The sequence below is a fragment of the Pipra filicauda genome, unplaced genomic scaffold (genome assembly GCF_003945595.2).
Source record: "Pipra filicauda isolate LSUMZ 115617 unplaced genomic scaffold, ASM394559v2 scaffold147_size4022426_pilon, whole genome shotgun sequence".
Classification (NCBI taxonomy): domain Eukaryota; kingdom Metazoa; phylum Chordata; class Aves; order Passeriformes; family Pipridae; genus Pipra; species Pipra filicauda.
In genome coordinates this window covers 2,795,553-2,821,868 of record NW_024103962.1, presented here as the reverse complement: position 1 = coordinate 2,821,868, position 26,316 = coordinate 2,795,553, and the positions used below count along the sequence as shown (strand labels likewise).

Here is a 26,316-nt window from a genome sequence, read left to right as displayed (position 1 = left end):
AAACGGTAGTTGAAGAGAGATATATTACTTATAGACTGTGCGCCAACCAGTGTGCACCAAGATGACACTTTTTTTTTAAAAAAGCACTTCAACAATTCTCCTTCACAGCTCCTGGCTCATTTGGAGATCCTGTCCCAGCATGACCTCAGAAGGTTCTTGGTGTCTGGCCAACATAGGGAACAAGAAAGAGAGAAGCATTAACTAAAGACTGTATTACACAAAGACCTTTGTGGACTGTAATCCATGGGCTCATGATGATGAATTGGTTCAAACCAACTGAAGCAGAATAGCTTTACACTTTTAAGAAAAATTGATTATTATCAGCCATTCTGACCAAAACTGGTATTTTAGAGAAAAGTGATACTCATCCTATACATATTGTATTGATTTAAAGTAAATGTGTATGTGAACACTTGGCAGAAATAAAGAACAAAATCATCTGGTGATGGACAAAACTAATACTTGTGTTGCAAGAGGAAAGGGAGGAGGAGAAGAGGAAAGAGAATAGACATCTCGTAATGTAAGAAATTCGGACTATTATTTTCACAAAGCACATGTAGCAACAGCAAATCTCAAGATATTTCACAAATCAATCATATATGGAAAAAAGACAATAAGCATGGGGAGAAATCCAGCAGATAATTTACAGTGATGTTGTGCAGTAGCACAGAATGGGAATTAGCATGAATACTTTATAAGAATTTGATTTAAGTATCCTTTATAGTGAAAGAAAAAACTTTAGACAGCACTGCCACAATACACCAAAACACTGGGGGTCAGCTAGAGATGAGAATGGGAAGCTTTTAGTTGTTACAAGTTCCTATTCAGAAGAAAAAAAAAGAAAAAAAGAAAATATAATTTCCACATTTATTCTGTGGGAAGCCTATCTGTTATAATTCAGATACACAGAAATATTCAGAAGATACTATGGGAACGGACAACTTTTAAATTCCTTTATCAAAATTCCTACAATTCTTCTTTCAAAGAAGGCAAAACAATCAATATTAAGCAAATAAAGTTCACCTGCATCTATCTAAAGTATTTTATTAAACACAAAGCTGAGGGTGAGATATTGCAATGGTTAATGCCCGAGGCTTTCATCTCTGGAGACCAGGGTTCAAAGCCTTGCTTAGACAACACAGAAGCCCATTTAAAGATGTCAGCAAGCCAAATTTGATAGCTGTTTCCATGAAATACTGACTATAACTTTCCTTGTGTTTGCAAGACATGTAACTTCAGCACTAAGCATCTTTCCCATATGTGTTCCCATCAAACGATCACTTCATATCGGCATATGGCCACCCCTTTTCACAGGAGGCCTCAAACAGAATAAGCAGGCTTTAAGTCATGTCTAATGTACAGCTGCAGTAGAAACTGCCTGAAGTGCACTACTGGAGCCCAGTCTGCCATCTTCATCAAGCTACTTGCTAACACAACTGTCATCAACATCATGTTTCTGCAGAAGGGGGTATTAATGGAAGGATCATTTATATAAAAAAGGTTGTGATTTCACACCCAAAATCTACATGTTCATAATAATTCAGTTTACCCAGGAAATAATGAGTAACAACTCCTGGAAAATAACCACTATACATAGATGTCTGCTGCTGGCAAAACTAATTTCAAACAGCTTAAAATTTAAGGGAGACTCAGCTGATCAAACACCTGAACGAAAATCCTAATTATATGCAAATACCCATGCAGTGCTTGGACTTTTGATATAGTGCACAAGTTTAAATACCTTATTGGTTTAGACTTGTTTATTCAGAAGACAATCAATTAGACTCATCCTTTTTGCTTCACTTCTCCCTTTTTCTTCTAAACAAAGACACATTGAGTCTAAAACTGGAGTTTGCATCTCTTTTTCTTTTCAGCATGCAACCTGAAGGTTTCAGTAAAGTTTGCAATTTGACTTTGCTATAGATGGATAGAGAGGAATAAAAAAAGTCACTAATTAAAAAATGTAGCAAGATATGTTAACACTAACAATTTATTCTGTGTACGGATCATGACTTCAGAATGTTGCAGAAACTTTTTACAAAAACCCAAGGACTGTTACCCACATTTCACAATATTCACCAATTCCAAATCATAAAAGAAAAAAACCTGACTGATTTTTTACATATTTTTATAGAACATTATCTGCATGCAAGGCTGAATTTTCCATGATTCTAGGTACATTTTTGTCTTTCCTAACAAGACTCATATTGATAACCATATGGAGGGAGGCGGGTGGACGTGCTAGTGTGGTTAGAAATGCTCATCCTGCTGTTTTCCAATAGCTAATGGGCTTTCAAGTGCTATTTTAAAAGTTCAATAGATTCAAAACAAATGAAGTGAATATGGGGATGATGATGAACTTACTTTTCTTTTTTTCATCTACCTGATTCCTAATCTTATGATTACTTTCTCTGATTGTCTTATTCTTGTTTCTCCAATGAAAAAAATCATCTTTGATTTAGGAAAGGAAAAACATTCTTTTTCCTAGATAGATCTTCGTTCTCCAAATTTTCTCATCATCACCTTTTCTAGAGTAGAGATTAATCCTCATTTTATCACTTACAGAAAAACAGAGAACCTCAAAGGAGGATTGCAATGTTAATCCATGAATGACCATAAAGCTGGCTGATTTGCTAGAACTACACACTGCAAAAATACTACTGTTGCATTTTTCTGCTGTTTTGTCTGAGTTCTCCCACTTTGATACTTAATTCTGTTTCTTAAAATACCAGACTTAACTCAGTTTTTACATTTCTATTCTGCTCCATCTAGTGGATTATTGATTTTTGCAATGAATGCTGCAACAATAGTATTCTAATACACCATGCTGGGTTAGCTATTAGGACAAGGGACCATGTTCAAATGATTATTTTTTTGGCTTTAGATGAAACAAATTAAGTCACAGTCCTGGGTACCTGGATAAGACTATAGGATTCTGGCAGCGTGTTCATGAAACATAAATGGGAAAATGGTGTCATTTAATTATATCACTGAAATGAGACTAAGTAAGGGACAAGCCTTGATTATAAGGGACAGGTGGCAAAATTTCTCCTGGTGCTTGCACAATTTACTAGGTCAGTCCTGGGGAAAAAGAATATTCCATGCCTGTGTTGTTTTACTAAAACATCAATATCCTCCAGGCTTCATAGCCTAGATTTCAGAGTTTTCTTCCTGCACTTGATGATAGGCAAAATGAAGTTACACACTTGATAAGCTGCTTTGTTTGCATGATATGAATAATTTTATTCAACCAACATCTCTTCAGTACAGATACAGTTGGGGTAGGTTTTTTCAGTGCAGTGTTGTTTATAATACTGTCTTTAAAGACTGTAGTTCAGGACTTCTGCTAACTTTTCAGAGAGATGTTTAAGGTAATGAGAGTTTGACTGAAGAGAAGAAAAATTAAGTAATTATTCCATCCTTATGGGTAGCTCACTTCAAATCAATGCAGCTTTTAATGGTAAAAATACTTGTTTTCTTTTAAAAAGCAAATACAAAATACTTAGCCAAGAAAAACCCCTATATCAATGAATTAATAATACTTGTTCAAACCTAGAATCATCAGAACCAATGATTCAAAGATAATGCTATGTATGTGTCTGGTAGACTAGGTGCTCTGTGAAGCAATTTATGAAAAGCATAAGAAGGAAATATTAATTTACTCTCCCAAACCACAAAAAAGTTACTATGTTATGTTTCATTTCGACTAAGAATCTAGAGGGCAATGTATTAAAAGAGGGTTCATCACCACAAAAACTAAAAGTCAATTGAAATATTAAGCCCAAAGTTTTCCAAGTAATTGTGGGGTTTTTTTAATACTTATTGTTCATTTCTAGCTTGTTGGTTTTTTTCTCTGTATCATGATAGACAGCTCCAGTAGTTAGTTATAACTGGATGAGATAAGACTAACTCCAGATTGATTTGCTTTTCAGGACTTTATTGTAATAGTATGCAGCTATATAGCATTTTCTATCAAAGAATCTTGAAGTGTTCCATAAATATTAATTCAATAAGCCTCACAACATGCAGGTGAGATAGCTCCATATTATTGTATCTATTATATTTTTGCTGGGGGCATACTAAGTAGAAGTGACTTGTTCTGGAATGGAAATTGGTCTTGATTCCAATCGTCCGATTTAACCACTAGAATTACTCATTCCCATCTGCCCCCAGATCAACAGCAGTTTGGCTGCTAAAACTTCAATGGAGCCGTAATTTCATGGAAAGACAAAATTCTTCCTTAGTAATTTGCAACTAAACACCACTTTTTCGGTTCAACATCCTGCATTAGTTGATAGATCTTCAATAAGTTTCCTCCTAGAAACAGATGACTGACATCAACAGAGAAGCAGTAAATATTGCAAAGATTTTTAGTATGCATACAATTGACCTGATATATTATAATAGCTCAGGCAATATGACATTATACTCCTCTGTTCTGTACTGTTGTAACTCATGAGAGTGTCAGAGTTCTGACTTTGCAAATAGGACCTAATTTTCAGAAGTGACTTCCATTTTTATGTTCACAATTTTGCAATCACCGTAGTTGTGAGAACAGTGATATGCATTAAGGTAATTGATTGTGCTTTGAAATCAAGTAATCAAATGAGCATCAATTAAGCCTGCAAATGTTTGAAGCCACGGAACCACAAGGTAAAATTATTTTTCCTTGTAAGCTTTCAGCAAAATACACTATGCAAAACTGTGTCTTCTTTCTGGATCAGCCTCACACAGAGTATTTAGTGAATGTATTAAAGATTCATACTGTGTGATAAATGAATTTAATAACTGAGGGGTCTACATGTGGTCTTTTTCTATTTCAATATCTCACTTTATACTTAACCCCAAAGATATATACCTCCTATGTACCACAATGCCGAGCTTCTTCCATCTAACCCACCAAATAGAGCTGGAACCTGAATGGAGATCCAGGCTCCCTGTACAAAGCATGGGGCAAGTTAGGCATCTCAGGGCAGAATATAAATGAGCCAACATACACATATTGGTGCCACCTACACCTAGTTTATACATTCAATTTAACTAACTTTCAGACTTATACTTCCAGGCTTCCTGGAAATGCCTTGCTCCATTCCAGATTCTTGGCCTCCTATTCCCATTTCTGCAGGAAGGTAGGCCATTGTGCCTTTTCTCCAGCAAACTTGGATATCTCCTCTTAGAAAACATGACTCTGTTATGGCAAGGTTGGGGACAAAAAAAAGAGGAATCATCCTGGGTGCAGAAACATCATCTTTCCCTTTCCACATCCCGGACAGCCTGCCTGAGGTTGCTGAGGCACAGCAGTGGGATCACCAAGTACGTTACAGAAGAAAGCAACTGCGGACGCCGTGTTTCGAATCAGTCTGTTGAGGTGTGACAGTGTGCTCTGAGAACGGTGTGCCTGCCAGATCAAGCTCTCAGGGGACTCAGAGGAACATCTCTGGTTCCTGAGTTAAACAGAAGATAACTAGTAAGCTGTTCAGACCTGCCAAAACACAGACATTCCTGTGTTTGCACAGGAGTATGCCACTGTAGATGGCTACAGAAATTTTAAGGGCACTACAAAAACTACAGCAGCATGAACTCCAGTACCTGGGAAATTCCACAGTTAAACAAGGAGTAGGATATCCCAGGACCGCCACTTTGGATTAAAGCAGATAAATTCCACTGATCTCCTCACTTCACATACCTAGAGTATATTGGTAGAATCATTTCAAATTGGATTATCATTACATATGCAAAATTCCCTGAATCTCAAGTTATCAGGTTTAACTTCCAGGTTAATATTAAAACAAAAAAACTCTAACCTCGCTATTTTTAAGGTAGAAGAAAAGACAAAAAAATCTTTTCAAGATGTTTGACTACTCAACCTGAATCTGCTAATACCTACTGCCATAGATAAGGTTTGGTGTTTCACTAATTCCAATGAAATTACCAGGAAAATCCCCATCCCATAATAAGTGTTGGCAGCACTGTATCCTGAAACTGTAAACTCCTGAGGCACAAACCTGTCTATAAAACTCTTGGACATCTAAGGTGCTATAAAAATAATAATGCATTCAGCTTTATGCAATTTTCAGCTAAAAATCAGTCAATCCCTCTTCTCTGCCCTCCCTCCTCCACACAGTTACCACAGAAATTTTGTTCTGTTGGGGTAATATATATTTTTAATGCAAAATTTCAACAGGAACCATTTTTTATGGTCTACTAATAAACCCTTGAAAACAGGGATTTATAATGGAAACAGTGACGGACCCTTAACTACAGTGTATGCAACTATAATAAAAAGAATTAATGTAGTCAATTTGTACTACTGTTCTCAGAACAAAAAAAACCTCTATTTCAACTGCAATCCTTTCAACAGCTGATTGGCAAGCCTGTCCATTTCTAGTCTGCAGTGTTGTCAGTTGTCTTCAACATGATAATGAGCCTGTCACCATATTCAAATAGCCCTGTGACAGCATGTTTTGTGAGCATGACGTCCACTGCAAAGGGTCTGTCAAAAAGCACCTTTCAGAAAATGAAAAGAGAATGTTTTTCTGATGATAAATCTAATTTCTTCATAGCTAAAAGAGTGAGATTTTTCATCTGATTTTGTCAGTGTTGTGTTGCATTTGTGTCTTCAGATAATCCTGCGTTCTGACGCATAACATTTTAAAGTTATAGGTAAAGACAAAGTGAGAAATAATAATCTTTTTTGAGTTCACTGGAGACTTTGCATAAAACTGCAGTACTGCTGGCCTTCCATCAAATTAAAACTGGAGGGGGGAGGGAATGGCACTGGAGGTTAGCTTGCTACCAGAAGCAAATGAGGCTCACAGTAAAGATCTCAAAGTCTACACATTTCATTTGTTAAGGTCTTCGCTCTTTCCCAAACAGCTTATTAAAAAAATCTCCCTTGCTCTGTGTGGTCCTAGTTAAGCATGACCAGGTTGTACAAAATTCTCTAGCTTTCAGATCAAGAGGGGAGAATGTAGACACAGACAGAGCTCCCAAGTACTGTTACAATTCAAGAACGCACATTCCACACACTGCATATTCCATGTTAGGCTGCCACCGGTGGTACTCATCAGCTGGGGAAATTTTCACCAAGAGAAAAATTTAAATTGTTTTGGCAACAAAAATTCCTCTCCATGTGTGTAAGCATCTTCTATTAATATCAACAGGAAATACAGAGGTGAACTGAAATAGAGCCCTTTATTTTCCCCATTGACAAAAGCTGGCCTTAATTTTACTTCGCCTTTTAGGATTCTTTTCATCAGTAGCTGATTGAGGAGTCCACATATAAAGGGAACTGTTAAAAAGAGAAATGTAAAATCCTAAACCAACAAGCAATAAACCTTTCTCTCTTTCAGTCATTGGGTGAAAATGGGGTGGACAGGGTTGGATTTTGAAGTTCCAGGCTGAATGACACATTAACCTCAGAGCAGAATTTCCACTTCTAGCTGTGCCTCTAACACTACATGTGATTTTTACCAAGCAACTCCTGTTCTGTCTTAGGTTAAATACAGTAAAATGGGGATATTACTGCCTACATCACTGGACTTCTCTATAACTTAAAATAAATACTCTCTGATAACATTGTTCGCAAGCTCATGACAAATTCACTGCAGAAAAATGATGTTGCACAAGCCAAATGTGTTTCAAAATATTAAACAAGTCTGTTTCCTCAAATATTTGTGAAAAATAATGAACTTGTAATGTTAGGATATCAAACGTGGATTTCCCCTGCTAACTACTGAAGAGTGTTAAAATTAAGTATTTTGCTGTTAGTACTGCCTAGTGTTTTTCAGGCCAGTAAGAACATGAGGTTGACAATCATGTAAGGCTACAGTCTGAAGGCTGTACCTGCAAGAATATGGTGGGATTTGTTTGAGGTTATGGACAGACAGTTACAACAGGTGTGAAGGTGCAACTTATCTCCACCTATTCACCATCTTCAACATTTGCCTTTGAAAGAATTTTCTCTGCTTTTGTCTCATAACCTTCTTTTTCTTTCTGTTTACACAGATTAATAAATACTTATATTTATTCTGCCCATAATTCATAATTAAAATTATGAGTGAATGTGGAATTGGATTAATTCAGGTGTAACAAGCTGAAAAAAGACAATTTTACTGGAAGTCAGGTTTTTTGGGTTTTTTTTTGTATGAAGAGACCTTAATACAGTGGTGCTGTATCTTAGATTTTGAATATATAACATGGTATGCCACACTTGATCATGTAATCCAATATACCTGTAACTGAATAAAATGCAAAGGTAGGATTTTTACATTTAAGTGAAAGAAACTAGGCATTATGCAGCTTTAGACAGCAAAAATGGACAATCAACATTAAACATGACTGATTTTTAAATTCTTCATTGCTCAGCTGGAGGGAAGTATTACAAGGCCAAAAAGCAGAGCTCTGGACAGCTGGCTTTGTGCAGTACCAGTTCTCTGCCTCAATTTTCAAGCCATTCATTTCTTTGGGGGGGTGGGGGAGAAAGAAAGAAAGGGAGAGGAAAAGAAAGCAAATAAAAAAATCTAAACTAGGCCATACAAATGTACAAAGCAAGCTTGGGTCTCTAGGACTTTCATTGTCTCAGGGAGTCGTCACCACCCTGAACCCTCATTAAAGCTAAAGAGATGCGGGAACAGCATTAAAATGAATGCAAACCATTTGCCGCAATCTTCTGCTCACACCATCTCCAAATGAAGGCAGGCATTGCATAATCCAGGCAGCTAGAGCTCCTGACAGGTGGATGATTTATGCTCATAGTCGGAAGAATCGGAGAGCCTGCAGAGGACACAGCGTGAGCAAGGTGGTGGCGAGACAGATGCTCTCAGTGGGCTTGCAGAGGCTGGCAGGCTCCAGCCAGCTCAGGTGCAACTTGAACACTTTAGTACTGAACTCATATTGCCTAGATTCCAGCACAGCAAGATACCATTTACAATATTATGTACACTAGATATACTATCGAACCTATCTCTGTGCCATTTATCTATTTGTGTACACACATACACACAAAATACATACATATTCTCTATTTGCAGTTCAAGTGTGTTCATGTACACTTTGCATGTGCATATTCTCCACTGAAAAAGAAAGGGCAGATTAGGACAAATTCTGCATTGTTACAGCCACGTAGCATAAGTGAAACCACCAGAGTTGAACAGATGTAAGTGGGGGAAGAATTTGGCTCTAGCTTTCAGAGAACAGGGATAAATCTGGGGTATTGAAAAACTCTTCAGTTTATTAAGACTGTCTAAAGGCTAGGAAAGAAAATGACTGGAGGAAAAATGAAAATACCTACAAATCCAAATGCACTGGGATATTCTAATCACTATATGCTATGTATCTCTAAAGCACAGAAAATGCCACAATCACGTTGTTCTGCAGAAAAAGCACAATATTAGCAAAATATAATGTAAATGACGCGTCATCTACTTCAATCTTTCAACGAAAAGATTTTTACTGTCAGGGTTATCTATAAATCCCATTCAAAACTGCAACGTCATTTCCAATCATGTAATTCAGCTTCCTGTTCCAAAAGGAAGTATGTATAATAGAAGTGGGGTTTGAACTTCCACTCCTACTCCGTAAGCAAGAAACTGGCCTATTAAAAAAAAAAATGAAATTACACGCACACCAAGACATTATATCTGTTTGTCATGCAACTATATGTTCACTTGTTCTTTAATAGAAAAGGTGAAACCAGGACTAAATTATCCTACCTTAACCATATCAACAAAATAAACAATTCACCTGTCTCACATTGGACCCACCACATTCTCCAATAAAATGTGTCAATTAAGTATGCAGTTTTCAGGGGCAATCAAAGAGTTAAAGCATTCAAATGTGCACAGTGCAGGTTATCTGGGTTGAATCTGGGACTTTGCTGACTCTCAACTCCTCTCCACTTTAACAGATGGGGTCAAAGGTGAAACTGCAGACGAGAATTAAAGACACATACATCCCTTTAATCAGATAACACATTCAAAGACTTGCAAATTCCCAAGAAGCCACTTTACAGGCACGTGTCATGGGCTATTCCATAAAGGGGGAGGGAATGGCGGAGAGGAGGGAAAGAGGGCTTATTTCAGCTAACCAGCATTAAAAAAGGCTGGAAATTAGAGAAAACAAATGGGAACAAAATGAGATGGATTGCTAGCATTCAGAATGCTTTCTGATCGCACGCACCTCCCTAGAGAGGAACACCAATGCTTGAAGCCTTCATACTCTGCATTCAAATGTTTTTTCTAACTTCATTAATCAGCTGTGTTTAAGAATACTTCCATAACAAGTGTTTTAACTGGAGGTGAGTTGAAGCATCTTGCCAGGATGGATATCTCCAGCAATACCAGCATGCCCAGAAGGAAATACAGTCATTCAGCCTGAGTAGGATTCATGAAACAGTGAGTCAGGCAACAAGAACCTCATGAAATTAATGATTCTCTCTCCCACCTGGCCAGAAAAAGACTGCCTGGAAGACATGTACTTTTCTCATCAGCATTCTTCCAATACAATTGTGGCATGGCAGAGGAAAATGAATAGAAAATCATGAAAATGAGAGAAGATAAAAAGAGAAAAGAGAAGAATCCTATGTCATCTTAGCTATTCTGTGAGTTTGTTCTCTGATTACTGCATTCCTTTGCATCTCACACAAGATCAAGCAGTGGGGCATGTGGCACACTCCATCAGCCAAAAAGATCAGCAAAGACAATGGCTGTGCACACCATACTCAGTGGTGTTCCAACTTCTATTTTGTCTGAAATACAGTTAGAGATTTGTATTTTGGGGTGATGCTCTTGAGGGCTGTTGAAGAGAAGGAGCCTATTTAGTCTCTTCATAATCAGACCATTACTCTTAGAGCTTCCCTTCTCAGCCCAGTTCTTCACCTGAGGTATAACTTACCAGAAATTTTTCTAATACATTTTTGAGCAAGAATTCACAAAAGCAATACATGTAAACTGGTATTTTAAAACAGCTTTCTACTTTTAAAGGGAAACACTAATTTTCCTGCTTCAATATTTAGCAGTCTATTCCATCTTGGAGTTGGAAGTTTAAGAGCTTTCATTAAAAGTTTGAAAGGGAAATCAGTAAGTGGTCTATGAACTGAAAAATCAGTTCAGAGCAAGACTTCTCCTAACATTCCAATAATCACAGATCTCAATCTGGATCCAAAGTGTATTTATGCCATCTCTTAAGTCATCGTACCTTAGTTGATTCCACAAACTATATCCAGAAACGCAGCAGTTCTGGTGACTTAGGACAAATAAGTTCCTCTTCCCAAGTGTTATCCACTGAAACGTGCGACTGGCCACGCAATGAAATCTAAGGTGCCCGTTTCTAAAGCTTTCATTGAATTACAAAAAATATGAAAATAAGACAGAGCATAGGAAAAGCAGACACTGGAGACCATTGTAAACATAATCTTTCAGACATGAAAAGCAACATGTGGTTCTACAACGAACAAATTATATCAGACTGATCTGTTGATTGATTCAGATCCGAATAAAAGACATGGCCTGCCTTCAGTCAGCCACCCACAGGACTATTAGACATAGGGCATTGGTGAAATAATTTTTATATTGCTGACTAAAAATGACAAGAACAGCATTGTATGAACTACTGCTTGGCTAGAAAAGAGAGAAAAGAGGAGACAAAAGACAAGGATGATGGTCCTGTATTATTTGTTGATTCCTACAGTCTGCATGTGCTCAGTATGCAGCAAGTTACCAACATTCTCTCGTTAGTCAAGCAGTTTTGCTGCAAAACATTTATAGCACACCAACAATTCTACCACTAAGGACACAGACTGGAGTTAAGCTGATTATAGAATGTGGACTTTCTTTTAGAATGTGTTTTATTTATCTAAATTAAGTATTTGAATAATCAGCTGTTTTAATGTGGACTGAAATAAGACCCTGTGCAAGCACTTACTACAGAGTGTTGATTTTGGATCTGCTACACTAAAACTATGAATCAAATTGACTTCTGATCTTTCACCTGGTGATCCAGAGAACTAAAACAGATGCCTAAGAAGAGAAAAATAGAAAAACATATTAACTTTGTTGGAACAATAAAGAGCAGAAAGGAAAATATTGATATTATTCAGTAAGTGAATACATTTAACATAGCTTGTGTTTGACTTTCTCCAGAATCATTAATCTAATAAAAGCCTACTGAGGCTTAAAATAAAGCTATGTTTTTCATTTATAAAGATTAATAACTATATTAAGTGACTATTATGAGTGCAACAGACTCCCACCATAGTTTCTCTTTTCTGTAATATAAATACCCAAAGAAAATAAAAGGAAAGAAAAAAAAAAAGGAAAAAAAGAAAAAGCTTGTTAGATGAACCCTATTACCAGAATAGCTAGTAAGCATGTCAAAATCTGAAAAAAGACCAATTCTTTGCTGAATCACATTTATTTCAGACTTCAGGCTGCTGACTTTCAAACAAAAAAGCCACACTGGAAAATGCAAATGAAATAATATTCCAGCCTCACATAGTGATTCAGAGAGTAGAACTGACAAAGGCTCACCACTGGCAAAAACACCTCAGCTTGTAAAAGGGCAATGACTGGTCAGAGAGAAAGCTGTGGCTTAGTTACACTGATGCCCCAAACCCCATGTTGATTCTAACTTTTTTTTTTGGTAGGACAGAAGAGATTAAGAAGTATGAAATATCTGAGGGATAGCACTATATGAGGTCAGAGGTAACCACAGCAGATGGAAATTTTAGTGCTTCTCAACACATTCATTGCTTTGACTGAGTGAAGGGGCCAAGAGAGTTCTTCAACCTCTAAGCTTTTTGGTGCCAATCCATCCCAAGCAGCAAAAGTCTGCCTGTACATCTGTCACGTGGGTTCTAATTACTAGCACTTGCATCACTTCAGCACTTCACCCTAAATAATCCTACCTTACATCCTGTTGTTTCTAAGATCTTACACAGCAAGAGTCTCATTGAGGAGATGCAAGTGCTGCCCGAGCAAGGGCTAAGTAAAATACAGAAAGATTGGCTCCAGAATAGCACTTCAGAGATACACATATGCATCACCATTAAACGCACCTTCTGCCTGAGATGCGACTTCCACTCAAGCAGGGGATGTGCAAACATCTGCACAGCAGAAACAGAGAAAAGTGAAGAATACAAACAACATTAATGATACTCTTTATAAAATGACTCCTATTTAATATAGGGGAAGACCCATGTATAAGAATTAAGTGTTCTGCGATAAATGGCAGTGCCACATTGATGTATGTGTTTATGGGTGGTAGAGACCAGGAATGAAAGGCAGCTATTTGTCTGGGAGCTCATGGGAAAAGGTGCTGTATGGTACACAGTCCCACATCCTTCAGACTTGTCTCTACCTTCCCCTACCACTTATATTGCTGTCACTGTACTTTCAGTGCATAAGCAAATATTCACGAGGCTAAATTCAATGAACATCTTTTTTAAAAAATTGAATAATTGCTAGTAAATTAGGAAAATACTGCTCCCTTATTTTAGGATCAAAAGAAGAAATATGACAAATGAGGACATTCGGTTAACCACCTCAGATTATGATGAGAAAATATTAGTACAAAGTGATTAATTTTAAATAGTATTTCAATTTAAGTAGACTCATGAATCTGCAGAACCTACTCCTTCCAGTTCTGAGGAAGTAATAGGTATGTGCACTAAGAAAAATACTGTAAAATTTAATCCCATTCAAAATCTTTCAGATTATTTTCAATAACTAAAATAGAAAGTAACTATAGACCAAAAGCATTCTTTGCTTGCCTGACCCTGCAAACAAGTGCTGTCACCAGGATTCTCACCAGCGATGACTCTGGGAGCAGACTCAAGCTGCAGACAAGTAAGCCAGCAAACAGCTTTGACCTCAGATTTGCAAATGCTAACATAAAAACCTCCACATTTACAGATCTGTGTAAAGCCAAGAAATGTAGAAAGCTCTCAGACTCAGATATATAAATGATACTGCTTTCTCTACATTTACTTCATACATCTTATTTTATGAAAGTGGATGGAGTACTTGTATAAAGGTACAACTGTCAAACAAAATAGTATCTAGAAAGAGAGAAATTTTGTTTTAAGACTAAATCCAGTGAATTGCTGGGACTTCTCTCTTTTATTCCCCAAAATTACTAAGAGACAGAACATAAACCAGAGTGGCACAATACTGCAACACTAGCACCATGAAAACTTCTCAGGATGCCAACACTTGGTCTGAGCTGTAGGTGCTTTCATGTGATTTCTGAACTCTGAAAGAACATCCACATCTCCAATATTTGTTTTTTTCTTGAGTATTATTCTAATGGGTGCATAGAAATGCTAGTTGCTTGAGCTCACTATAAACACTAACCTGCAGTTGAATAGTTTGCCCTTACTCATCAGTTACAGAGCGTGGATAGTCATGAGCTGTGTTTTAGGGCAGACAAATTGGGCTGTCAGTTCTAATGTGTGAACTGGGCTATCAGGTCACATTTTGGTTAGGAGGAAGGAGGCCTACTTATGAACACCAACAACATTTAGAGATTAGTTTCTATTGTTTCCAAGGAGAATTACCAGATCCCAGTATATATTAAACCAAGCACAAGAAAGACAGAAAGAAAGACAGAAAGACAGAAAGAAAGAAAGTGAGTGCAGAGGGGAAAGGGGAAAGAAAAAGGGGGAAGGAGGAAACAGAAGGAAAGGGAGAAATGAAAAGGAGGAAGAAAAGGGGGAAAAGGAGGGGAAGAAAGGGGGAAGAAGGGAAGAGAAAAGAAACACTTGCAAAAAATACCTGTGCTAGAAACTGAACTCCCTCATAACACACTGAAACATAGAAGAGAATTGATATTAGGAAGAGATTTCAACAGAAGACACACTGTGTTATCTCTTAATGTTATAACACAGAAGCTTTGTTTAATATCCCGCATTAATGGAGGAGCTCCTTAAGTGTAATATTACAATAGAGAGCATAAGAAATATCACTGAGGTCAATGCTGCTCTACTAACTGTCATCCTGTACAGAAATATTTTCTTCGAATACCATTAATGCTTTCTCCTTTCCTTTGTTCTAATTTCTGAAGGCAGCAGAAACTAAAACTTCTTCCACAATAATTTCTGCTTTCTTCTTGGCAGAGTAATGGTATTAGACTTGTGAGAGAAATTTACCTTGGCAATGTCTTATGCACAAGTCTTTTCAAAAGAGATGTTGTTAGAAGGAATCCCATTAAGCAGGCTTTTTCACTATCCTCAAAACATAGGTGATAACACATTTTTCGTCATAAAGAAGATTGCTTAGTTTTATTTATTATTTTGAGAGAGAATCCATTAATCTGCTTCTCTTCATATCACGCATCTCTTTACATAAGAGTAAACTCAAGCTGCCTGTTCTCCTTGCTGCATAGGATTCATTTTCATAGATTGTCAAAACCAGAAAGGATCAATATGATAATTTAATCCGATCTGCTGCTTAACACAAGCCAAAGATGTTCATATAGTAATCTTTGTATAATAAACTCAGTAATTTGTGCTTTAAAATACACACACCTCTTTTTAAAAATGTATTCTTATATTTGAATTATAAAATCTCTCAAAGTGGGAAGTAAAAATATTTTAGAGAACCCCAATTTTAGCATGTTAAGAAAAAGTTTTAACTAATGTGTGATAATCTTCTGGTTCATTACATGACCATCTAAAACATTCAACCATTTTTAAAACTGCCTGTAATTGCTTTTATTCAGCTCACTGCTGAAGGAAAAAACTGAAAAGTACAGAATTTCTTTACAAGGCAAATTGTAACTACTGCCTTAGCACTGCCCCAGGGATGCTGAGGTCACTTTGAGGGACTGCATAAAAGCTTTTTCAAAAAAAAAAACAAGCAAACCAATGAATGAGAAGTGTTAAGGGCTACTCAGCAATAAGTGCAAGTACAACATGCTAACTGCACTGCTGTGATGGGAAGGGTTACACTGACCTCAGCACTGCCAGATGATGAGCTGTGAGAGTTTCTATTCATTCTTAGAGCCTGAATGATGGCTAACATATGAGCAATGGTAAAGATTCACAGACACAAAAAGGTATATTGCTGATTGCCCCGTAGCATAGATTGCTACACCTGCCAAATGAACACCAATCTAATCTAGCTCCAAGAGCCTCCATTAATTCTTGGTGAGGATCGGGCCTCTCATTTGTAATTGCTGGACTAATTAAGCTGAAATTCTGTTACTCTGCCTATTCTAACTGGGTACAAAGTGACTGATGATAACTTTTAAAGGCCATCCATTCATAAGAAAAATACAACCATACTTACACGAAGCAACCCAAATTTTCTGCCATTTTATTATGGTTTACTTTTCATATTAACTTAGATTTGTTTCCATGTATCACCCACTTATGAAGTAGAATTTCTGAAATAACAAGCAACACAGATCAGCCACTGCACACAATCTGTAAAAAATTCTGAAAACATCCAGATATCAGAAATGAGAGATACATGGGAGATGTTTTGGTGTCAACAGTCCCGTAAGAAGTATGAACTAGCGTTGCACAGAACTGTGAGAAGTAAAACAGGATACAATATTTCAGATAGTCTAAAAGTTGAGTTAGTGAACTGCAATATTTAACCTTCCTACACTACAGGGACAGATAAAATTGAGGCTATGGCTTTGCCTCTGTGGAGAAAACTGAAACATATGGAACAACCTCTTGAAGAATAGTTATATAAATGCTATGTCTGAAACAAAAAGTAATTTTATTTTGGAATAATTACTCCATTGGAATTATTTCACATGGGCAGCTCTTCTGAGCAAGATCTGTCATATAATAAATTTGGAATAATATCTTCTACCACAAACACATGATAGTAAATAGCCCCACAGATCATATTAAAAGGCATATAGTACTAACTGAAGATTAAACATAGAATTTAACCAGATCAACTAGCAATAGAAAGGTAAAAAGGCAGATAACTACTCATGATTTCCCATCTCATCTTGCACAGTTTTACATCCCAATTTCCTTCTTAGAAAGGAAGAGCATCAACCCCTTTTTCTCAATCCAACTAGCTGTATAAAAAGAGAAATAGCTAAAACACCCAATCTTGCTCATGAACACAGATTTAATTCTACCACCTGAAGCAAACTAATCACCAGCTTCTAAAGAGTTTGAAAGGTCAAACTTAAAATACTGAGTATAAACTAATAGAATTGAAAACTATGAAACGTCATAAAAATGTTCATTTTTAAAAAGGGTGAATTCTTGTATTTGTCTCCCTGCACTCTTTTAGCAATTGCAATATTATTTCAAGAAATCCCGAGGGATACATTTTAAAAGTTTCTCTCTGGACTATACAAGAATCTTTAATGTTGTTTCATCAGTTCTCATGAATCTGAGAGAATCCATCAAAACATAAGTCCAGTCAAAGAAATTGTATTTTGGGAGAACCAACTGTAATACTTGAAAATCCAACTTTTCATTATACTGACACACAAAATTAAAAATAGAAAAATGTTAAATTTCTTCTTTGAGTGAAATGTATTCTGCTGTGCTGCTAATAATCATTACCTAGAAAAGTAAATGAAAATTTGACACCCTCATATTTGTCATATGTTCAAAAGCTAATCAGCATCTGCTGAATGCTTCAGCATAAAGAATGACACGTACTCAAAATTAACATCCATACACCCAGACATGTTTTCAAGTAACAATCCATGGGCTAAACCAAAAGGACATGTTCATCTGGATCAGTCTGTACTAACTTTCTTGTGACAGTCAACAGGAGATGCAGACAGGAGCCAGGACCTCAATCCCACTCCAGCTTAGCCCAATACGGCATTACTTTACCATTCCTTCTCTGGCTGCTGGTCCATGACTTATAAATTGTTAAGAATCTTGATCTAGGTGTTGCTTGCTCTGGCCTATCAACATTCTTGAGAATATGTACCGAAAATACCCACTCCACTCTGTATTACATTTGACCAGAAATCCAATTCCCTCCCAGAATTTGACACCAAAATACAGCCCCAAAACTGTAACACTACGTCTCTTGCAGAAACCATGGACATTTGATAAAAACACCATTATCTTGCCATAATAAATGATTAACATGCAGATGTCATAAGGGATGCCACCCTATACATTTGCTATAAGTGGTTTTTGGACCTTGCCCCGGAAGCTAAACTAAAATTCAGAATCTTTTTCCAGGCACTGTGATTTCTATCATTTTTATGACAGAAATCATAAAATTTCTGTGATTTTCTATCATTTATACAATTCACAAAATGACAGTGTAATAAAGTCCTCCAAAATGTGACAGGAAGAACTGTGATAATTGTTTCACTTCGGATTATACTTAAAAAAATGTTTGTTAAGGCAAATTTCTAGAAGAAAACTCCCCACAAACAGCGTAAGATTTCTGGAGAAGATACACCCTGGCAGATGTGCAGTTCTTGTAAGGAATGTGATGCTCCTCTCAAAGCTGCTTAAACTTGATTTTATTTCAGGTCTGCAACTAAATTTTTTTTGTAAATAGATTTAGGCTGTCAATTTCCAGGCATGCTGTGCCATCAGCATGTAGAGACTGCTGTGACAAACGTGGAGGCTGCAGCAGCAAATTTTATTATAAACTGGTAATTGAATTGAACAGGTTTACATTTGAATAGATTTACTGCAGCATGATCTCTGACATGCTGCATGGGACTGAAATCCTTGTCTGTACATAAAGAAATTTTTAAGATACAGCAAGAATTATTTCAGCTTATTTTAAGTCCATGTTAATCAATAAATTTATACCACTTTACATATGAAAGAAGCCAGTATATCATCTTTCTTCATACTGTACATAAAGGACAGCCAAAAAGTCATCTCCAGACTTTCCCATGGGTAAAAACAACAACACTCATCTCCAAAACTACTTCCAACAAGAACACTAGAAAAAACCCTCTTTGTTACAAGTACAGCCTACAAATGTATGGTTTCAAAAGTAAAAGTGGGCCACTAAAGGGGGAAAGAAAATAAAATGCACTTATAGGTTCTTGTAGGTTGTCCTATTAGGTGGTAGATAAGCAACACCTGAAAAGCTAAACTAATTCTCCCCTAAATTAAAAGGCTCAGTAATTAAAAATAAGTAGAAATCTTACTGTGTTTTGACAGAAAAACCTCACGTAACATGCATGGAAGAACTAAGATGTGCCCAAGAGTGAGGCTAACAAAGAAACCTTCTTTTCAAAGCAACTAGTCATTTTGTCATTGTAGAACATTCAGAAAAAGATATGTACTTTAATAGCAGAAAATTTATGAAATTCTGATTAATAAAACTTGTGGGATTAATTTGAATCCACGGACAAAGAACATTCATAAGAAAAAATCTGACTCACAACATACATCTGAATTGTCTAACTAAATTATCTCAGTTAACAAAATTGTATGCAGAAACACAGTAAATGTGTGCACAATTTTGGTAACTGAGATAATTACTCATTTGTAGAAGAGACACTTAACTTCCTCATGCAGTCCCAGAAGCTGCACACAGCCTAGACTTTTCAATATATATGTTAATGGATTTGCAGTGGTGCCCTCAAAATTTAAAAGAAAAGGACTATATCAATTTACCTGCATGTACTCTTGATAGCACTGTTTCGTTTCCAAACAAGTTGCCCGATATATCTGTATATTAGGTTATTAGTGATATGGGGTCTTAACTTACTAAAAAAAGATGTTAAGAAGCACAGTCCCTTTCAAAAGGTGCCATACCTAGTCATCTCTTTCTTCCTACAGTTTATCTAAGCATTCTAATTTCACTTTTAAGTAACTGCTCCTAGTGGTCAGTTATACGAGGATTTTGGCAAGTAAGAACTCTCCCATCACCACTGGAAGAGAGGGTCAAATCCTGCAGTTCTTACTGAGGCAAAATCTCCATTGAATCTGACAGGAGTTTTGCTCAAGTAAGACTAAGGACAGCAGGATTTGGCTCACAGGATCATAGCATCTGCCAAAGCAGTTGCACAGAACAAGGTTTATTCTTAGCAAGTATAATCCAATAAGAATATGTCTGTAGGTGCGTGATAGACCTAATTTGCTCATCATCTCTCCACTGGTCTATGTTGTTCTTGGATTTTACCCTGATAGCTGTATACTCAAACCTGTTTTAAATTACCATCAAATTATTTGCAAAAATCAGCCAGCTATCAAAGCTGAGTTTTAAGCACTGACAAAGCAAAATTGCATAGAACTATTTTTAAAGTTGTTGCTTAACACAAAGTACTCTCCATTGGATATTAATATTTAGAGAACATTACATTGATTTTATTTCAAATGTTTATCTAGTTCAGAAGTCCATGACATCTTTCTTGGTGGTTACAGTGCTCTACAGTAACAGCATATACAATACATGCACATAAAAATGTATTTTTGCATATACATTAACAGCAATAAAAGTGCATAACAGGCAACTACGATTTAAGGAATTGCCTCTTTCAGTAACACACAGGAATCAGGTTCCAGGTGAGACAGCATCGTTTCTTGAAAATATTTTATGTTTACCTGTTATTCAATATCTTCAAAATGTAAATGATGAATTAAAACATTCAGTTCATACTTACAGTGAGGGATAGGGGTTCTCATATGCATTAAGGAAAAAGAGAGAGGGAGATGGATTCTCCTCTTCTGCATGCCATTATTTGCTCCAGTGTAGTTACAGTAACTTCAGTACAGATACTCAATATTTATACTTGTTTAATTGAGAAGTAACCTTTTCATTTCTCCTGACATAGTGAAGACTGAGTAAAAACAGGGAAAAGAAGGCACAGTGTGTGTTTTGGTTTTCTGCCAGAACTGGGGCAGACTAACAGTGGATAAGAAATGGAGGAAAGAAATCTCTGAGAATTCTGATGATTATTCTATTAGTTACCTATTGAAGGAGATTGCCTGCTGAGGTACATTTTGCTGTACTACATAAGATGAGAAATACTCTGGAGGTGATGGACTCTATGTGGATAAAGCATGATTCGACAGCTGAGAAGCAGACTATCAAAAAGAGCAACTATACATGAAAATTGCCTTCACAACAACTGATTAGAACACTCACCAGTCTCTCTTCTTTCCTGATTGCCCTACAGTTGTTGCATATGTTTGCAGAGAGATACACATTGACTTGGTCAGTCTTACCTTCTTTCAGCATGCCAACTTTTAGACACTTCATGAAGCGGCAGGCTTGGCAGGACTTGCGTCTGCGCTTTGTGATTTCACATTCATTCGTTGCTGGGCAGCTGTATTCTATGTTACCTGCAATAGAAAGTACAGGAAAAGAAGTGTTCAGAGGCACTGACTAACCAACACAATGGACATACTAAGCACTCATAAAATTGCTGTTGTGTTTCATTTTGGAATATATCAAGAGCAAACAGTGCTTCAGAAAGGAAACACCTTGCAAGTAAAAATGAACAGCTGAGTTAAAAGATGAGGGTTTTTTCCTTTTTTTTTTTTTAATAATCTAGACATATCTATATGAAAGAAATATACACAAAACCACAATTAATGTGGGTCTGTGTCTGACTCCATACATGGTCCCTAGCAAAATCCTTCACATAGGTTATTCCTCATGGTAGAAGGAAGAAATTTCGCCATTTACTTTCTGTACCAAGTCACGTGCTTAGCTCCTAGTCTGAACACTCTTCATTTTCCTTTTTTGCCAACTTCATTAGCCTTTCTTTGCTTAGAATACATAAAGAGGACTACCACGCTTTACTGCACAATCAACTGTAACAGGTACTACAGAGTTTCACCCTACTACTTCCTCTACAGCAGGTACATTGTATCAGGCAGGGCTCGCCAGCATTGCTACCACCACATCTAGCGTTTCTACAGCTGCCTGGTCACATCTCTCGTCCAGGACATCGCCCCTTCCCTCTATACTTTAGACCAAGTTTTTGTACTGAGAAGTATCAGGAATAGGATCATTCTTGCCAAGCTGTCAGAATAACAAAAACTGGGAAGAGATGCTTGCCTCTGTGTCTCCCTCTCCCGGCTCTCCTTAAGGCCTAAAACAAGCTAGATCCTTAAATGTGAGCCCTCCTGGGCAAAACAGTCTCTTCATTTTTTTTTCCCTTGTGGTTACTGCTTAGTACATACTTCACCCCAAAAATAAGAAAATAAAAGCCTGTAAATGAATTAGTAAAATATATATGACTAATTTTCTTTATGTTTTTTTTAACTCACATCTTTGAGTATATAAGTCCAAATGGGAGAACATCTGTTCTCTTTTGCCCTAGTACCACTGCACTTTTCACAAAACAGCTTAGTTCAGCTTACTCATCTGCCCAGCCATGCATCCTATTGCCCATGACTACATTCAGTATGACAGACCTTGCAGCAGTCAGAAGTTTCACCAGGAAACTGACTTTTGAATAAAGTATCTTCCCCATCAGGCTGTCACATCTTGCTTTAAAGGTATTTCTTTATTTTCTAACCCTTTCCCCCTGTGATTAAGTGCATTAGTATCTTAATGAAAATGCATTCTGTTTATTGCCCTCTTGGGAAGCAAGAGGTCATCACACCAAATGCATAAATTGTCATCAGAGACAGTCCGAGCATAATTGCAATTTTGCTGCTCCATGTTCGCTGCACTCAGGGTCCATCAAAGTCCCCTGAAACATGTGCAGGTTCTAATAATTAGCATAGAGTCTGCCTGGGACCACAGCATTGATGAAATATTTCAGAGTTAATCACACTTTGTAAACACTGATTTATATTGACTACCTTTCTCCAGACTGATGTCTCCTCATTAAATATCACATTAGTGGATTGCAGGATTGCACAAAGACTCAAATGCTCAGCAACTGCTAATTCAACAGGAAGTAATACTTAAACCACTTACATCTATTGAAAATTGGTTAAGTATTTATGATAAAGGAGTTCTGCATGGTGCAAGGTGTATTCTGCCAACACAGCCAGCATACTTGGCAGAACCTTTTCAGGCCTTTGTAGGCTTTCTTCCTCCTGGACATTGCTGCATGAGTGGATTAGCAATGTTGGTGAGTAAAACAGATCTTGGTATGTCTGAATGCTAATAGATCTTGTTGACAAAACTCAAACCAGTTTAGTCCTCTTCCCCTTCCTTAGTTCCTATGAAGAAAGCATTCAAGAAACTAAAGGATACAGTGGCTAGGGAATTCAGTTTAACAGTTCCGGCAAAACTTTCTGGTCCACATTAGGAAAGTCTGAAAATAACACTTTCGGAATAATACATAGAAACTTAAAAAACTTAGGGGCAAACTTAAAAAAAGATTCACATTATCCTCTCACTCCAGTGAAGTATTCTTAGTAAGGCACAACCACTACATAGGAAGACCTTCAAAGCCTTTCACAAATTGTATCTAATTAACTTCATCATATTATAGTAATACATGTATTACCATCTCTCCTTAAAAAAAAAAAAAAAGAAACAGGGAATCAGAAATGCTTTGCACAAGATCAAAGATATCTTTACACAAGGTCAGAAATGATCTTGATGAAAAGCAAGATCGAGATTACAACACAGAACTTCAAGCACCAACGCTCTGTACCAAGGCAGGCGGAGCACTCCCATGTAGCAGGAGCCCTTGTAAAAAGGCACAAAGGTACAGATGTTGACAACAAAAAGTAGCATTCAGAACGAGAAAAACATTGCTCATATGCTTAAGCAGACACTTCTAATCCACACCCTGACATTTCACATTTGCACAAACAGTGCAACAGTCTAGCATGCAGCACATTATGCACAATGTAAATTATTTTTCTTGTAAATTCTTGCTACCTAAAGAATGCTAAAAGGAGCTATTATTCTAGTCACTTAAAATTCCAGTACTTTAGCTTAGAAAGGGAATCTCCTTTCAATTTAGGCTGCTTTGCTTTAATGAATTGTATTTTACAGCAGATGTTCAATCTTCTTTTTTGATGTCGGAAAATAAACTTCGAAGATGTTGCAAAGAATTTCTCCAATTATCTCATCAGTAGAGTTATAGTAGCGGTAGCAAAGATCCACGTCTCACCAGTGGCCATAGCTGGTTCCCCTAAAGTGTTTCAGCATTTTAGAATATGGCTAGACCACAGCAAGAGGTCAAGGAACTAACATTTCTTCACCACTTCACATATAAATGCAGTGGATATGTATCTAGATATATATCATACTCAAAATGTGTTTTACCTACCACTCTTAGTATGAATGGATATATTTTTGGCAAAAAACTGAATTTACCTCACATTTCAGGTCATTAGAGCTCTCATAATTTCTCATTTACTTCTATACATGAATTTCATAAGTACACTATATCCATCCAAGATACTCAGATCTGCCTTTTATTTCAATAATGAAGATCCAGAAAGAAGCTCTACTATTTACTTGCTTACTTCAGGATGCTAGAGGCTGAAACTGAGCAGCTAGAAAAAGTTTGCCCAGTCTTGTCAACAGCTGGAGAGGTAGCTGTGTTATACAGTGAACAAAATCAACATGGCAGCTCTGGGTCTTTAAACTGGGCTGACAAGAACAATTGAGCAATTTATAATATCTTCTGGCTGGTTTTCAGAAAGAACTGGGCTCTGATTACTTATTTCAGACTCCTTTGTACAATTAGTTTGCTGGCAATATAATTTTCTCACTTACTCCTTAATAGAATCGTGCAGCTAGCTGGCTGATAGAATAACAGTGTATATGTAAAACTCCTGCCTGAAGTGCCAGGGGATAATTTGTATATTCCTTTCAGTAGCCTAACGGACTTTTACAGTTTGGCAGTTAAAGGGCTGAGTAATGTAAATTAGTATGATGTTTGAAAATAAAAATATATGTCAAATTTTCACTCCCCAAAAACACTGCCCTGTGCTAGAATAATACAATAGGATTTATGCCAGCCTGAGTCCCTTTTCTCTCCTCATGCACTGAGGAATGTTTATTTAAAATTAGTTCCTTTTTCTACTCATTTATTAAATTTTATTATCTCAGTCAAAAGATGAGAAAATACTTCTAACACTGTGCCTATCAAAAGCAACTGACTCACTAAAAACATAACACCGTTTGATCCTGAGAGAGCAGGTGAACTGCTAAAACTTATGCTGTATAACCAGCTCTCTGGTTTTAGATGCTTCAGACTGTCACATCTTTACAAACAGCTCAGGGATAAGTGGGCCAAGGTACCATTTTTTTTACCCCACAGATGAGGTTTGGATGTTACCAGAATGAGATGTGGAGACGCAGTACAATTTTAATGGTCCAGGGACTTAATTCTATGGCTTTACAAGACAGGCAACTGACTGGACTTAGCCAAGATTCTCAAAACCATTTTGGCCATTTCTTGCCCAGAACTGACAGGGACACTAAAGGTAACAAAAGAAGAGAAGAGAGAACCATGACAAAGAAGTCACTGAAAGCACCAGGTCTCATGCCTTGGCTTAAGTTATTGTCATCAACGGTTACAACTTTAAAACCTCATAGATACCAAGAATGAGAAGCTGGTTCTAGAAACAGGCTGCTGTCTGTGGGACAGGCTGAAACAGGGGTCTCTCTTCCAGCAACACTGACAAAAAAAGCCACAGACAGCAAGTCTTAGTAGAAACTTTATTTTCCTTTTCATACTGCAATATTCAACATTATAACACTAAAGATGTAAAAGGATTGCTAAAAGCTATTGGAATATGCTCAGAAAATCTTGGGACAAGTAGAAGATATGAGGAAGACTGAGATACAAGGCGAAAATGTGTTAGGAAAGAGTAGCCATGACCAACCTAAAAAAGCAGGAGGAATACTGAAGATATCAGTATTGAAACTTTTACTGCATGGGAATGTAGGTTCAGAAGAAAACAAAAAGAAGGAAAAAACCAAACCAAGCAACAATCCTTCAATGTAATAATTTCATGCTATAATCAGCTCACAAAACCTCATTGTAATGTCTCTTTATTTCTATTTAATAATGTTCCATTTTCCTCCCAAACTTTCTCTTTGACCTCCTGTAACCTAATACCTTTTTTCCAAAAACCTGTATTTAAAAAACAAGTGTTCTCATTAATCTTCATAGAGATTACTGCATCACTGGATTTAAGTCCTTCCACAGTGAGGTTTACCCCAACTACCACCTTCATGCTCTCTTTTTCTGGGTGACAGAGCCAAAGAAACACATCTGCTTGTCTGTGGGCTTATACACATGAAAACTCTGAAAATGAAAAGTAGCCAGGATTACAGCCATGGGTCTTCCAGGATTTAATAAAAGAGAAGTCTTAGAAAGAGAGACACGAGAGAATCTAAGCCAACAGAGAGTGAATTACAGTATGTTAGGTCACACCTTGATACTTAATCCATCCAGAACAGAAAAGAATAG

At 37.0% G+C, this 26,316-nt stretch overlaps 1 protein-coding gene across 11 annotated transcripts in view; it reads right to left on the bottom strand.

The window, feature by feature from the left end:
• The window catches only part of ESRRG (estrogen related receptor gamma), a 377,135-nt gene that overhangs the window by 92,818 nt on the left and 258,001 nt on the right, over window positions 1-26,316 (bottom strand). For all 11 annotated transcript variants that reach the window (XM_027739489.2, XM_027739491.2, XM_039378793.1 and 8 more), the window contains one exon: window positions 21,140-21,256. In XM_027739489.2, the coding sequence (XP_027595290.1) occupies window positions 21,140-21,256 (117 nt within the window). The remainder of the gene's footprint in view (window positions 1-21,139; window positions 21,257-26,316) is intronic.